This window comes from Bos javanicus, unplaced genomic scaffold, assembly GCF_032452875.1.
Source record: "Bos javanicus breed banteng unplaced genomic scaffold, ARS-OSU_banteng_1.0 tig00001600_1, whole genome shotgun sequence".
Taxonomy (NCBI): domain Eukaryota; kingdom Metazoa; phylum Chordata; class Mammalia; order Artiodactyla; family Bovidae; genus Bos; species Bos javanicus.
Window position 1 is genome coordinate 632376 of NW_026893620.1, and position 16602 is coordinate 648977.

The following is a 16602-nucleotide window of genomic DNA, read 5'->3' on the forward strand; positions in this document are numbered from 1 at the left end:
GTCCCTGGGATTCTCCAGGCAAGAACACTGGAGCAGGTTGCCATTTCCTTCTCCAATGCATGAAAGTGAAAAGTGAAAGGGAAGTCGCTCAGTCATGTCTGACTCTTAGCAACCCCATGGACTACAGCCTACCAGGATCCTCCATCCATGGGATTTTCCAGGCAAGAGTACTGGAGTGGGGAGCCATTGCCTTTTCCAACCAACCACATAGGAAGGGGCATATAGATCTTGAGAAATATAAGCCGGACCAAGGATCTATCTGAAAATGAACTGACCTCACACTGCCCACAACACCAGAGAAAGTCCTAGATATATTTTTACTATTTTTACAATCATTCATTTCTTTTTTTTTTCTTTTAACTTTTTAAAAAAATTTTAAGTCCTCTGCTGCTGCTGCTAAGTCGCTTCAGTCGTGTCCGACTCTGTGCGACCCCATAGACGGCAGCCCATCAGGCTCCCCGTCCCTGGGATTCTCCAGGCAAGAACACTAGAGTGGGTTGCCATTTCCTTCTCCAATGCAGGAAAGTGAAAAGTTAAAGTGGAGTCGCTCAGTCATGTCTTAGCGACCCCATGGACTGCAGCCCACCAGACTCCTCCATCCATGGGATTTTCCAGGAAAAAGTACTGGAGTGGGGTGCCATTGCCTTCTCCATTTAAGTCCTCTATTACTCCTTTAATTTTCATTTTTATAACCTACTATTACTTTTCAAAACAAAAGACTATTTTTTAAAGCAAACTTCATATATATATATTTAAATAACTTTTGTGACTTTGTTTTTTTTTTTTCTTCTTATTTTCTTTAATATTGTATTTTTGAAAATCCAACCTCTACTCTAGAATTTTAATCTTTGCTTTTTGATATTTGTTATCAATTTTGTACCTTTAAGAATCCAATCTTCAGTACCCATCTTTACATGGGAGCGAGATCACTGGCTTGACTGCTCTCTCCCACTTTGGACTCTCCTTTTTCTCCACCAGGTCACCTCTATCTTCTCGCTCCCCCTTCTCTTCTCTACCCAACTCTCTGAAGCTCTGTGTGTTCCAGACAGTGGAGAACACTTAGGGAACTGATTACTGGCTGGATCTGTCTCTCTCTTTTTCATCCCCACCCCCCCCCCCTTTATCCTCCTGGCCACCTCTGTCTCCTTTCTCCCTCTTCTCTTCTCTGTATAACTTCAAGAACATCTCTGAGCAGTCCAGACTGTGGAGCACATATAAGGAAGTGATTACTGGCTAGCTTGCTCTCTCTTCTTTTGATTCCATCTCATCTCATTCGGGTCACCTCTAACTCCCTCCCCGTTTTCTCTTCTCCATGTAACTCTGAACCTCTCTGGGTGTCCTTCACTGTGGAGAAACTTTTCATCTTTAACCTAGATGTTTTATCAATGGTGCTGTATAGAAGGAGAAGTCTTGAGACTACTGTAAAAATAAGACTGAAAACCAGAAGCAGGAGGCTTAAGTCCAATTCCTGAGAACATCAGAGAACACCTGACTCCAGGGAACATTAATCAATAGGAGCTCATCAAATGCCTCCATACCTACATTGAAACCAAGCACCACCCAAGGGCCAACAAGTTCCAGAGCAAGACATACCACGCAAATTCTTCAGCAACACAGGAACACAGCCCTGAGCTTCAATATACATACAGGCTGCCCAAAGTTACTCCAAAACCATTGACATCTCATAACTTGTTACTAGACACTTCATTGCTCCAGAGAGAAGAAATCCAGCTCCCCCCACCAGAACACCGACACAAGCTTCCCTAACCAAGAAACCTTGACAAGCCACCAATACAACCCCACCCATAGTGAGGAAACTCCATAATAAAGAGAACTCCACAAACTGCCAGAATACAGAAAGTCTACCCCAAACTCAGCAATATAAACAAGATGAAGAGACAGAGGAATACACAGCAGGTAAAGGAACAGGACAAAGGCCCACCAAACCAAACAAAAGAGGAAGAGATAGGGAATCTACCTGATAAAGAATTCCGAATAGTGATAGTGAAAATGATCCAAAGTCTTGAAATAACAATGGAATCACAGACAAATAGCCTGGAGACAAGGATTGAGAAAATGCAAGAAAGATTTAACAAGGACCTAGAAGAAATAAAAAAGAGTCAATATATAAGGAATAATGCAATAAATGAGATCAAAAACACTCTGGAGGCTACAAATAGTAGAATAATGGAGGCAGAAGATTGGATTAGTGAAATAGAAGATAGAATGGTAGAAATAAATGAATCAGAGAGGAAAAAAGAAAAACGAATTAAAAGAAATGAGGACAATCTCAGAGACCTCCAGGACATTACTAAATGCTTCAACATTCGAATCATAGGAGTCCCAGAAGAAGACAAAAAGAAATACCATGAGAAAATACTTGAGGAGATAATAGTTGAAAACTTCCCTAAAATGGGGAAGGAAATAATCACCCAAGTCCAAGAACCCCAGAGAATCCCAAACAGGATAAACCCAAGGCAAAACACCTCAAGACACATATTAATCAAATTAACAAAGATCAAACACAAAGAACAAATATTAAAAGCAGCAAGGGAAACACAACAAATAACACACAAGGGGATTCCCATAAGGGTAACAGCTGATCTTTCAATAGAAACTCTTCAGGCCTGGAGGGAATGGCAAGACATACTTAAAGTGATGAAAGAAAATAACCTACAGCCCAGATTACTGTACCCAGCAAGGATCTCATTTAAATATGAAGGAGAAATCAAAAGCTTTACAGACAAGCAAAAGCTGAGAGAATTCAGCATCACCAAACCAGCTCTCCAACAAATGCTAAAGGATATTCTCTAGACAGGAGACACAAAAACAGTGTATAAACTTGAACCCAAAACAGTAAGGTAAATGGCAATGGGATCATACTTATCAATAATTACCTTAAACACAGATGGGTTGAATGCCCCAACCAAAAGACAAAGACTAGCTGGATGGATACAAAAACAAGACCCCTATATATGTTGTCTACAAGGGACCCACTTCAAAACAGGGGACACATACGGACTGAAAGTGAAGGGCTGGTAAAAGATATTCCATGCAAATAGAGACCAAAAGAAAGCAGGAGTAGCAATACTCATATTAGATAAAATAGACTTTAAAACAAAGGCTGTGAAAAGAGACAAAGAAGGTCACTACATAATGATCAAAGGATCAATCCAAGAAGAAGATATAACAATTATAAATATATATGCACCCAATATAGGAGCACCACAATATGTAAGACAAATGCTAACAAGGATGAAAGGAGAAATTAACAATAACACAATAATAGTGGGAGACTTTAATACCCATTCACGCCTATGGATAGATCAACTAAACAGAAAATTAATAAAGAAACACAAACTTTAAATGATACAATAGACCAGTTAGACCTAACTGATATCTAGAGGACATTTCACTCCAAAACAATGAATTTCACATTTTTCTCAAGCGCACACGGAACCTTCTCCAGGATAGATCACATCCTGGGCCATAAATCTAGCCTTGGTAAATTCAAAAAAATTAAAATCATTCCAAACATCTTTTCTGACCACAATGCAGTAAGATTAGATCTCAATTACAGGAGAAAAACTATTAAAAATTCCAACATATGGAGGCTGAACAAGACGCTGCTGAATAACCAACAAATCACAGAAGAAATTAAAAAAGAAATCAAAATATGCATAGAGATGAATGAAAATGAAAACACAACAACCCAAAACCTGTGGGACACTGTAAAAGCAGTGCTAAGGGGAAAGTTCATAGCAATACAGGCATACCTCAAGAAACAAGAAAAAAGTCAAATAAATAACCTAACCCTACACCTAAAGCAACTAGAAAAGGAAGAAATGAAGAACCCCAGGGTTAGTAGAAGGAAAGAAATCTTAAAAATCAGGGCAGAAATAAATGCAAAAGAAACAAAGGAGACCAGAGCAAAAATCAAGAAATCCAAAAGCTGATTCTTTGAAAGGATAAATAAAATTGACAAACCATTAGCCAGACTCATCAAGAAACAAAGGGAGAAAAATCAAGTCAATAAAATTAGAAATGAAAATGGAGAGATCACAACAGACAACACAGAAATACAAAGGATCATAAGAGACTACTATCAGCAATTATATGCCAATAAAATGGACAACATGGAAGAAATGGACAAATTCTTAGAAAAGTACAACTTTCCAAAATTGGACCAGGAAGAAATAGAAATCTTAATAGATCCATCACAAGCACAGAAATTGAAATGGTAATCAGAAGTTTTCCAGCAAACAAAAGCCCAGGTCCAGATGGCCTCACAGCTGATTTCTACCAAAAATTTAGAGAAGAGCTAACACCTATGCTACTCAAACTCTTCCAGAAAATTGAAGAGGAAGATTAACTTCCACACTCATTCTATGAGGCCACCATCACCCTAATACCAAAACCTGACAAAGATGCCACAAAAAAAGAAAACTACAGGCCAATATCACTGATGACATAGATGCAAAAATCCTGAACAAAATTCTAGCAATCAGACTCCAACAACACAAAAAAAGATCATACACCATGACCAAGTGGGCTTTATCCCAGGGATGCAAGGATTCTTCAATATCCACAAATCAATCAATGTAATATACCACATTAACAAATTGAAAAATAAAAGCCATATGATTATCTCAATAGATGCAGAGAAAGCCTTTGACAAAATTCAACACCCATTTATGATAAAAGCTCTCCAGAAAGCAGGAATAGAAGGAACATACCTCAACATAATAAAAGCTATATATGACAAACCCACAGTAAACATGATCCTCAATGGTGAAAAATTGAAAGCATTTCTCCTAAAGTCAGGAAAAAGACAAGGGTGCCCACTTTCACCATTACTATTCAACATAGTTTTGGAAGTTTTGGCCACAGCAATAAGAACAGGAAAAGAAATAAAAGGAATCCAAATTGGAAAAGAAGAAGTAAAACTCTCACTGTTTGCAGATGACATGATCCTCTACATAGAAAACCCTAAAGACTCCACCAGAAAATTGCTAGAGCTAATCAATGAATATAGTAAAGTTGCAGGATATAAAATCAACACACAGAAATTCCTTGCATTCCTATACACTAATAATGAGAAAATAGAAAGAGAAATTAAGAAACAATTCCATTCACCATTGCAACGAAAAGAATAAAATATTTAGGAATATATCTACCTAAAGAAATTAAAGACCTATATATAGAAAACCATAAAACACTGCTGAAATAAATCAAAGAGGACACTAACAGATGGAGAAATATACTGTGTTCATGGATCAGAAGAATCAATATAGTGAAAATGAGTATACTACCCAAAGCAATCTATAGATTCAATGCAATCCCTATCAAGCTACCAATGGTATTTTTCACAGAGCTAGAACAAATAACTGCACAATTTGTATGGAAATACAAAAAAACCTCGAATAGCCAAAGCAATCTTGAGAAAGAAGAATGGAACTGGAGGAATCAACCTGCCTGACTTCAGGTTCTACTCCAAACCACAGTCATCAAGACAGTATGGTACTGGCACAAAGACAGAAATATAGATCAATGGAACAAAATAGAAAGCCCAGAGATAAACCCACACACATATGGACACCTTATCTTTGACAAAGGAGGCAAGAATATACAATGGAGAAAAGACAATCTCTTTAACAAGTGGTGCTGGGAAAACTGGTCAACCACTTGTAAAAGAATGAAACTAGAACACTTTCTAACACCATACACAAAAATAAACTCAAAATGGATTAAAGATCTAAATGTAAGCCCAGAAACTGTAAAACTCCTAGAGGAGAACATAGGCAAAACACTCTCCGACATACATCACAGCGGGATCCTCTACGACCCACCTCCCAGAATACTGGAAATAAAAGCAAAAATAAACAAATGGGATCTAATTAAAATTAAAAAGCTTCTGCACAACAAAAGAAACTATAAGCAAGGTGAAAAGACAGCCTTCAGAATGGGAGAAAATAATAGCAAATGAAGAAACTGACAAACAACTAATCTCAAAAATATACAAGCAACTCCTGAGCTCAATTATAGAAAAATAAACAACCCAATCAAAAAATGGGCCAAAGAACTAAATAGACATTTCTCCAAAGAAGTCATACAGATGGCTAACAAACACATGAAAAGATGCTCAACATCACTCATTATCAGAGAAATGCAAATCAAAACCACTATGAGGTACCATTTCACGCCAGTCAGAATGGCTGTGATCCAAAAGTCTACAAGCAATAAATGCTGGAGAGGATGTGGAGAAAAGGGAACCCTCTTACACTATTGGTGGGAATGCAAACTAGTACAGTCACTATGGAGAACAGTGTGGAGATTCCTTAAAAAACTGGAAATAGAACTGCCATATGACCCAACAATCCCAATGCTGGGCATACACACTGAGGAAACCACAATTAAAAGAGACATGTGTACCCCAATGTTCATCACAGCACTGTTTATAATAGCAAGGACATGAAAACAACCTAGATGTCCATCAGCAGATGAATGGATCAGAAAGCTGTGGTACATATACACAATGGAGAATTACTCAGCCATTAAAAAGAATACATTTGAATCAGTTCTAATGAGATGGATGAAACTGGAGCCGATGATACAGAGTGAAATAAGCCAGAAAGAAAAACACCAATATAGTATACTAACACATATATATGGAATTTAGAAAGATGGTAATGATAACTCTATATGTGAGACAGCAAAAGAGACACAGATGTATAGAACAGTCTTTTGGACTCTCTGGGAGAGGGAGGGGGGCGATGATTCGGAAGAATGGCATTGAAACATATATAATATCATATAAGAAACGAATCGCCAGTCCAGTTCGATGTAGGATACAGGAAGCTTGGGGCTGGTTCACTGGGATGACCCAGAGGGATGATATGGGGGCGGAGGTGGGAGGGGGGTTCAGGATTGGGAACACGTGTACACCCGTGGCAGATTCATGTCCATGTATGGCAAAACCAATACAATATTGTAAAGTAATTAGCCTCTAATTAAAATAAATAAGTTTAAATTAAAAAAAAATACTTCAAAAGCAAAAATTAAATAAATAAACTCATAGGAAAAGAGATCAGATATGTGGTTATCAGAGGCGGTGGTTGGGGGAACTGGATGAAGGCTGTGAAAAGGTACAAATTTTCAGTTATGAGCTAAGTAAGTACCAGGATTGTAAGATACAACACAACTGTATGTTATATACGAAAGTTGTTAAGAGAGTAAATCCTAAGAGTTTTCATCACTAGGAAAAAATTTATTTAGTGTCATACCTATGTCAGAGGATGGTGTTTACATTTATTGTGATAATCATTTCATGATGCACATTCATGCTGTACATCTTAAACTTACACAGTGTTGTGTGTCAATTATATCTCAATAAAACTGTAAGAGAAAGAAAGAAAAAAAAAAGGACTGATTTCCTTTAAGATTGACAGGTTTGATCTCTTTTTTGTCCAAGGGACTCTCAAGAGTCTTCTCCAGCACACCAGTTCAAAAGCATCAATCAATCCCCACAAAGTAGCAGCATAAGTTCCTGGCATGCTACTAAGTCACTTCAGTTGTGTCTGACTCTGTGCGACCCCATAGACGGCAGCCCACCAGGCTCCCCCGTCCCTGGGATTCTCCAGGCAAGAACATTGGAGTGGGTTGCCATTTCCTTCTCCAATGCATGAAAGTGAAAAGTGAAAGTGAAGTCGCTCAGTCGTGCCCGACCCTCAGCGACCCCATGGATTGCAGCCTGCCAGGCTCCTCCGTCCATGGGATTTTCCAGGCAGAAGTACTGGAGTGGGGTGCCATTGCCTTCTCCGAAGTTCCTGGCATGCCTGGCCTTTAATTAAATAATTTGAAATCTCCACTAATCTCTCCAATTTCATTTGATAAACAGTGAACCTCAGTAGTGCTCAGCAAGCAAAGGGGTACTTTATATAATAGTCACTCTTGGCAAATTGTTATTAATAATGGTCCAAGCTCTAATTTTTAACAAGAGCTCTAATTTAATACCACCACCACCACCAACAACAACAAAAAGTGGGGAATAAATTAATTATGACATGAGGAATCAAAGTGATAAAGCCTCAATTTTATATGTATTTATATGCATTACCTGTCTTGGCTGAACGGAGGATAATAAAGTACTTCTACTGAAGAAAAACAGGCAGCTTATTTACTGTCTGAGCCACCAGAGAAGCCCAAAGGAACAAAATAACAACAAAATCCATGGAGATACATGCACTAGTACCCCCACCCAATGCAATGGAGGACAAAATATTCATTGTGCCAATAACAAGTCACATTCTTGAGAGACTTACAGGTTCATGTATGTCTTTACATATCATAAGTGTTAAGAAAATTGTCAATAGCTGTCAATGCTTAAAAAAGAATGGTGACACTTGACTCTAAAGTGCCCCAAAGACTAAAAACATGACTCTGAATTTAAAGTCTGGATATTCCTCAAAATGAAAAATTTCTCCAGAAAGAAATGAACTACTTATAAAGCATTCACATGCTAAAAAATGACAATTATTTTGCATGTTCAAAAACACTATCCCCAGATTAAACAACAACAACAACAAAAACTATAAATCTACCACTAAGAAGCTAGATGTTAAAACATAAGAAATATTTTTTAACCTTCTCCACTTCTTTATTCTTTTCTGACACTTAGAGTTCCTATTTTATTACTCATCACTCATTTATGACTAGCAATCAATGAGTCACATACCAACATCAGCTCCCTGTCACCACCCCTCACAGTTTCCCAGGGTCAGACACTGAGTTCTCTCCCTGTTCAGGCTTTAGGATCGGGCACTACTCTGCCGAGACCAGTAGAGGGCAGCACTCAGCAGCGCAGACGTGCCGGGTCCAGTCAATTCCTGGTTATCCAGACTCAGGGGATGCTGATTCAACAAGGATCATCAGCTGAGCCCCAACTCTGTACCAGACATAGTTGAAAACCCCATGAATAAATGGAAGCTCCCACAGGACCATTTATTTTACAGCTTCAAGATTGAGACCAAGTTCCATCATTTCATGAATGAAACCTGGGTCCCTGAGACCTGCCCCTACCTGCTCACCTGGATGTCTAGTGGAGCAGGTTACAGAGTTCATGTCTATCTCCTGCCTCCCAACCCAGCAGGGGCTTCATTCAGATTCAGCTTCTCTTTTTATTTTATTTATTTATTTATTTTGGGGTTACACTTCTTTTTTTTTTTTTTTAAACTTTACAATATTGTATTGGTTCTGCCATATATCGAAATGAATCCACCACAGGATTTGGGAGAATGGCATTGAAATATGTATAATATCATATATGAAACGAGTTGCCAGTCCAGGTTCGATGCACGATACTGGATGCTTGGGGCTGGTGCACTGGGACGACCCAGAGGGATGGTATGGGGAGGGCGGAGGGAGGAGGGTTCAGGATGGGGAACACATGTATGCCTGTGGTGGATTCATTTTGATATATGTCAGCTTCTCTTTTTAAAACCCCAGTGTCTGTGCCCCCCATCCAAGGGATTTCTCACCCATGATCTAACCTGACAGCCATAATTACTAATGACCCCAGCAAGGGGTACAGTCCTTCCATAGGCAAGGCCAGGACAACATAACAGGCCATTCTGTTTTACAATGCAAGTTGCACAAAAGTCTGAGAACATGTTATTATGTTCTTGAAAGAAAAACAAAATAGCTCATTTTAAAATGCTGCATAATTTGGTACAAAAGAAATTTGGTAATGGGTCATTAAAAAATATGTGTTAGGATTCACATGGAGTGGTATTTATAATGGAATTTTAGTGCTTTCCATAAATGCTTCAAGAGTACTGTGATGAGAAATATGAAACAGGAGGTAAATCTACCGGAATAAGGTATGAGAAACTCTCAGGATAGGTCAGGCACCTTCTGTGAGTTGCCGCATGCAACTGGCATAGGGCTGTGGTTTTATATATTCGGGAACATATTATCCTACTGTGCTATTGATGGAGATGGCAGGCACTTAATCAGAAGTTGGTGAACACCATGCAGGTGGCAAAACAGTCACAGGCATGAAAGACAGGAGGAGTCTACAGAGTCTAGACACTTGCCCTATGGTCCGCACTCTGACAGCAGCCAGGCTTCTGAGCTCTGCTCTGGAGAGTGGACCCTCTGGTAGAGACATCTTCCTGAGTCCTCCTGGCTCTCGGGTGGGAACAGTTTCCTGCCTTTGCTAATTTCTGGGTTGTCTCACCCACCACCATTTTGCTGTTTCTGCTTTTCCCCACTCTTATCATCTATGTAACTAATTCCCTGCATGGAACTCCCTCTCCCATGGTGGGGTTCTTTATTCCTGACTAATCCACGCTGATACAGGAGGATGTGCACAGAGGACCAGGGAACCATGGAGGCAGGAACATTTCAATCATTGATAAAAGAGGCAGCATTGCATGTGCAATTTTGAAAGCAGACCCTTGTTTTTTTCTGTTTGCCAGAAAGTCATAAATAAACTAAGTGTTGGAAAATCCCCAGTTCTCCCTGTCAGTTTCCACACACTGCAGCCCTTCAACTAGGAATCACTGGTGCTCACTACCCATACCTGCTGCTTCCTTCCTGCCCCTGGCTCCTATGAAAGTAGTCAGAACCATCCAGAAGCTTAGGATGGGGGAGCCCCAACTCTACCCCAAAGCAAAGATCCAGATCATGGCCTCACTGCATATACAATAAAGTGATCTGATAATCAAGGCAAAAAATGTGCACTGATTCCCCAAAGCCTCTTTAGCAACTGTCTGTGTATTCATTAGTTAAACCATTCTACACTGCAGCATTTTGTCCATCCAGTCCTGTAAATTTTAACATCATAAACACATGTACTTTAAATTCAAAATGTGCTAATACTTTGAAAGCTCTCTTGAAAATGAAATAAAGAGCAACACGTCAAACTTCTTAGGCTGATTTTTACACTTAATCTCCATTAGCTGCAAACCTTATTCCTGATTTTGAGAATTTTTATAACATACTCTCAATATATGGGCAAATCACATTTTACACCATGTGGAAAACCTCATCATTCTCCCATAAACCTATGTCTTCAGTTGTCAATTAGTAGTCATGATCTTGGGGTGGAGGACTTGTTACCTTATCCCAAGAAGCAGTGAAATCATTCATGTCCACTATCATTTCACCATCTGATAGCAGCTGAGGGTTAAGCTGTGGTATCTCATCAAGTAATAGGAAGTTCTACAGAAAAAGGAGAAACACATATTGTTAAACTGCAAGAACAAAGCACAAACAAAAATAATTGCTTTCCTGGAATTTATAATAGAAGATTTTATACAGCCTACATATCATTTTGTCAGCTGTACTTAAACTAGTTTTGTTTCATATCAGAACATACTAAATAATATATATTATATAGAATAATATATATCATATGGTATACATAATCATTAATGTAGTATATATAGTATGCATAAAGTCTTTTATATACATATATATGTATATATATAACCATATTTATATATAAAACACATATAAGAATATTTTATATACAAACACTGTTTTTTAATTGCTCAGTCAAGTATTACTCTTCTGAGACCTGCATGGGATTTTCTGGGCAAGAATACTGGAATGGGTTGCCATTTCCTTCTCTGGGCTATCTTCCCAACCTAGGGATCAAACCTGCATTTCTTGCATCTCCTGCATTGCCAGGAGTATTCTTTACTACTGTGCCACCTGGGAAGTCATATAAACATAAGGTTATTTACCACTAGTACCACTAGTACCACCTGGGAAGCCCTATATATATATAAATGTGCAGATATATATATATATATATATATATATATATATATATAAATAAAATAAACAGTTCCTGGCCATGATCAAAGTAGTTACTTTCTCAACAAGTATCCTGGTTACTCCTTAAAGAGAAAATATGACTCCAAACTTCAACACATTTAGAACCTGGATATTTTTATTGTTTAACTTTTGAGTTACTAATAACAAACAGGAGAATTGGTATGAAATGATTCCATAAATATTGAATCCCACCATATGCCAAGCACCATTGACACTGCTAGGAACACAGCGAGGAAGGCCATGCCCAGGCCTTCAGTGATCAACGGGCACAGGACAGGCTGGGACAACAAGACCAATGGCAGAGATGCCAAACGAAAACCCTGTTTTGCATCATGACCTGTTTTGCCTGTTTTGCATCATGACCTTTCTCTAGACACTTAAATACACTCTGCTTTTTTCCTAATGTTTTTAAGTCAGTATCATTGTTTTCCATTAATTATCACTTAAGTCGTTATTCTAAAAATGAAGTGTTCTTAAATTTCTCTTAAAAATATTTTACAAGCATCTTTCCACAATCACTGTCTCTTCTTCTTGGACACTGCCCTCTGTCCTACAACAGGAATGACTGTAGCTCCCACTTCTTGCCATGTTCACATTGCTTAGCAGTTATTCAGTGGAATGTAGCTGATTAAAACCAACTCCTGAGAACCACTACAAAGCTAGCATAATCTTATGCAGGAAAACTCCCTCCTGTCCTTCAAATGCTAGACATAATCCAACAAGAAAAGCTACTATGGCAGAGAAATAGAGTAAACAACTGAGACAACCCCAGTGCCATCACCTCCTCCAAGAACCATGAAAATGTGGCAGAGACTGCTGGCTGTCCTCAAAATCTGCTCTCATTCTTTCCAAACCCCAGATTTTATCTGCAGCCTGGAAGGAAGCCCTCGCTCTCCAGGCTCCCAAGCAGATACAAGCAGCCACGTGATTAAATCCAGATCAGTGGAGAGTGACAATGTCCAGAACCTTCCTCTGCCCCATGGCCTGGGCTCTGGAGGCTGCTGGCTTGGTCAAGGCCATACACAATAGAGTAACAAGAAAGAGTCTGGGACCTCCCTAGTGATGCAGTAGATAAGAATCTGCCTGTCAGTGCAGGGGACACGAATTTGATCCCTGGTCCAGGAGATTCTACATGCCACAGAGCAACTAAGCCCATGTGCCACAACTACTGAGTCTGAGCTCTAGAGCCCAAGTGCCACAACTACCGAAGCCTGGGCACCTGGAGCCCATGCTCCACAAGAGAAGTCACCACAGTGAGAAGCTTGCTTGCCACAGCTGGAGAAAAATCTGTGCAGCAATGAAGACCCAGCACAGATATAATTAAATTTTTGCTTAAAAAAAAGAGTCTGAGTCGTTAACACCATGGAGGATGATTCCCACAAAAAAAAAGTCTACTGAAATCCTAAATTATTACCTCAAAATATGACTTAAAAACAGGGTTGCTGCAGATGTAATCAATTAAGGTGAGATCACACGGGAGTAGGGTAGGCCTCAAATCCAACAGAGGCGAGGAAGGATTCCCTCTTGCAGGATTCAGAGGGATGGTGACCCTGCTGACTCCTTGACTTCAGACTTCTAGGCTCCAGGACTGAGAAACAATCAATTTCTGGGGTTTTAAGCACCTGTTTGTAGTACTTGGTTACAGCAGCCCCAGGAAACCCATCAGTTAGTTCAGTTCAGTCGCTCAGTCATGTCCGACTCTTTGCGACCCCATGAATCACAGTATGCCAGACCTCCCTGTCCATCACTAACTTCCGAAGTCCACGCAAACTCATGTCCATCGAGTCAGTGATCCCATCCAGGCATCTCATCCTCTGTCGTCCCCTTCTCCTCCTGCTCCCAATCCCTCCCAGCATCAGGGTCTTTTCCAATGAATCAACTCTTTGCATGAGGTGGCCAAAGTATTGGAGTTTCAGCTTCAGCATCAGTACTTCCAAAGAACACTCAGGACTGATCTCCTTTAAGATAGACACGATGGATCTCCTTGCAGTCCAAGGGACTCTCAAGAGTCTTCTCCAACACCAGAGTTCAAAAGCATCAATTCTTCAGTGCTCAGCTTTCCTCACAGTCCAACTTTCACATCCATACATGACCACTGGAAAAACTATAGCCTTGACGAGACAGACCTTTGTTGGCAAAATAATGTCTCTGCTTTTGAATATGCTATCTAGGTTGGTCATAACTTTCCTTCCAAGGAGTAAGCGTCTTTTCATTTCATGGCTGCAGTCACCATCTGCAGTGATTTTGGAGCCCAGAAAAATAAAGTCTGACACTGTTTCCACTGTTTCCCCATCGATTTCCCATGAAGCGATGGGACCAGATGCCATGATCTTCGTTTTCTGAACATTGAGCTTTAAGCCCACTTTTTCACTCTCCTCTTTCACTTTCATCAGGAGGCTTTTTGGTTCCTCTTCACTTTCTGCCATAAGGGTGGTGTCATCTGCATATCTGAGGTTATTGATATTTCTCCCAGCAATCTTGATTCCAGCTTATGCTTCTTCCAGACCAGCATTTCGTATGATGTACTCTGCATAGAAGTTAAATAAGCAGGATGACAATATACAGCCTTGATGTACTACTCCTTTTCCTATTTGGAACCAGTCTGTTGTTCCATGTCCAGTTCTAACTGTTGCTTCCTGACCTGCATGTAGGTTTCTCAAGAGGCAGGTCAGGTGGTCTGGTACTCCCATCTCTTTCAGAATTTTCCACAGTTTATTGTGATCCACACAGTCAAAGGCTTTGGCATAGTCAATAAAGCAGAAATAGATGTTTTTCTGGAACTCTCTTGCTTTTTCGATGATCCAGCAGATGTTGGCAATTTGATCTCTGGTTCCTCTGCCTTTTGTAAAACCAGCTTGAACAACTGGAAGTTCATGGCTCACGTACTGCTGAAGCCTGGATTGCAGAATTTTGAGCATTACTTTACTAGCGTGTGAGATGAGTGCAATTGTGCTGTAGTTTGAGCATTCTTTGGCATTGCCTTTCTTTGAGATTGGAATGAAAACTGATTTTTTCCAGTCCTGTAGCCACTGCTGAGGAAACCCATAACAGAGCCTTATAAGGACACTTGCATGAGAGAAAAATAAACTATCTGTATAAGCAGCTTTAACATGGGTAATTCTAGGATTCATAGGCAAACTGAGTCCAAAGCAACATAGGAGGAAACTGAAATAAGCATCTGAGGATGTGGGAGAAAGAAAAACAACACATAAACAGTAACCTATTACCCTAAAAATCATAAACACATTTAAAGTCCTTGACACCCATAATATCATGCCCCCAAATCATAAATGTGATTGTGATCTTCTACTACAAAAGAACAACTGGTAAAAACTGAACATGAAAACCTGCTTCTATGCAAGAAAAGAAAGACATTGTGATTCCTGCATCTCTCTCAAAGACCAGCTGGTGGGAGACGCCACTACTTGTTCCCTCCTCCTCTCATGCAGGCTCACTGAGAGCCTAACACTGGGCATGGCTCCTCCTCCCCGCCCCGAGCCCGAGTCCAGCAGGAGACAGGGTGGACGGACGGTGGTCTGAGGACTCCTCTGCAGACTCTCAACCATCGCAGCCCGAGTTCTCTCTCCACACCACCTCTTCCATAGTCAGCCAGGTACCAGGTCTCACCTGTTCTGACACAGCTCATCCCTCTCCCAATGCTTTTCTCTCAAAACAATATGATTTCAGAATTTCACCCACTATTAACCACTGAAAATATTAATACAACTTTTATTTTGCTGGTTCCTTCCCCAGCCCTCCTCAACACCATCAAACCGATCCCAACACCACTTCTTCCTGATCTCTTTACAGCACCTCTGAGCGTCCACCACACTTAACACACCCAGAGACCCATCAGTACCTAAGTCCACACTCCCCAGGTAGCCTCTGCCTGGATATCCTGAGTACTAACCCCGTCCATCCTTCCGAGTCCATCTCAAATGCTAACCCTCCATGGAACCATTCAGGACAATCCAGGCTGGCACTGCACTCCCTACCTCTGAATCCCCAGAGAGATAATAAATCACATACAGGGGAGACACTACATCATTCATGCACCTACAGTCACAACTCCAACTGAGACTAAGCTTTGCACAGAGTCAACCCATCATGGGTAAGGCAAGGAACAGACTGTTGGGCTGGTTCAAATCAGTACAAACACTGACTGCATGACTACTATAGCCTTACACAGTCTGAGATAACACGGCAACAAGCAAAAGGTTACACATGTATGTTATACATTTTTATCTAGACAGAAATTCCAATTTTAGCTTAAATGTGTTACCAAGACAAAAATAATGTTAAGTATGTGCACAATAGAACATAAATTTTCCACTTTCAAAAAAAGAAGAAGAAAGTAAAGAACAAGCACTAATTAAGGAATTAAATCTATTGAGTGCTTGTTCACAAATAATAGGTCTGAGTAGGGAAAGAGTCACAGGCTTCCAGGGGTTAAATGACACTCCATTCAGCACATGACCAACTCATGAAGGTGCAGAAGTGCTGGCTGGATTCTTCTCCAGGACTCAGGCTAATGGAAAAGCTGAAATTAAATTTCTTTTAGACCCAGAACAGGTTCTGCAGGAAAGTATCAACATCAGAACTGTAGCCAAAAAGATTGAGTTCCCAGTGGCTGGAAATGGAAAACCTGTTTTATGAACAATGTAACCTCAGAGACTCATTTTATGGCATGTAAAATCACTGAAGACTTTCAGTGCTTCGGAGACAAGATATTTACAATCCTAGTGGAGTCATTCAATG

The 16602-nt window shown here is 40.0% G+C and overlaps 1 protein-coding gene across 5 annotated transcripts in view; it reads right to left on the reverse strand.

Annotated features, from left to right (window-relative positions):
- Positions 1-16602, reverse strand: part of LOC133243936 (ATP-binding cassette sub-family C member 4-like) — a 590639-nt gene that overhangs the window by 538487 nt on the left and 35550 nt on the right. For all 5 annotated transcript variants that reach the window (XM_061410637.1, XM_061410641.1, XM_061410639.1 and 2 more), the window contains one exon: positions 11122-11223. In XM_061410637.1, the coding sequence (XP_061266621.1) occupies positions 11122-11223 (102 nt within the window). The remainder of the gene's footprint in view (positions 1-11121; positions 11224-16602) is intronic.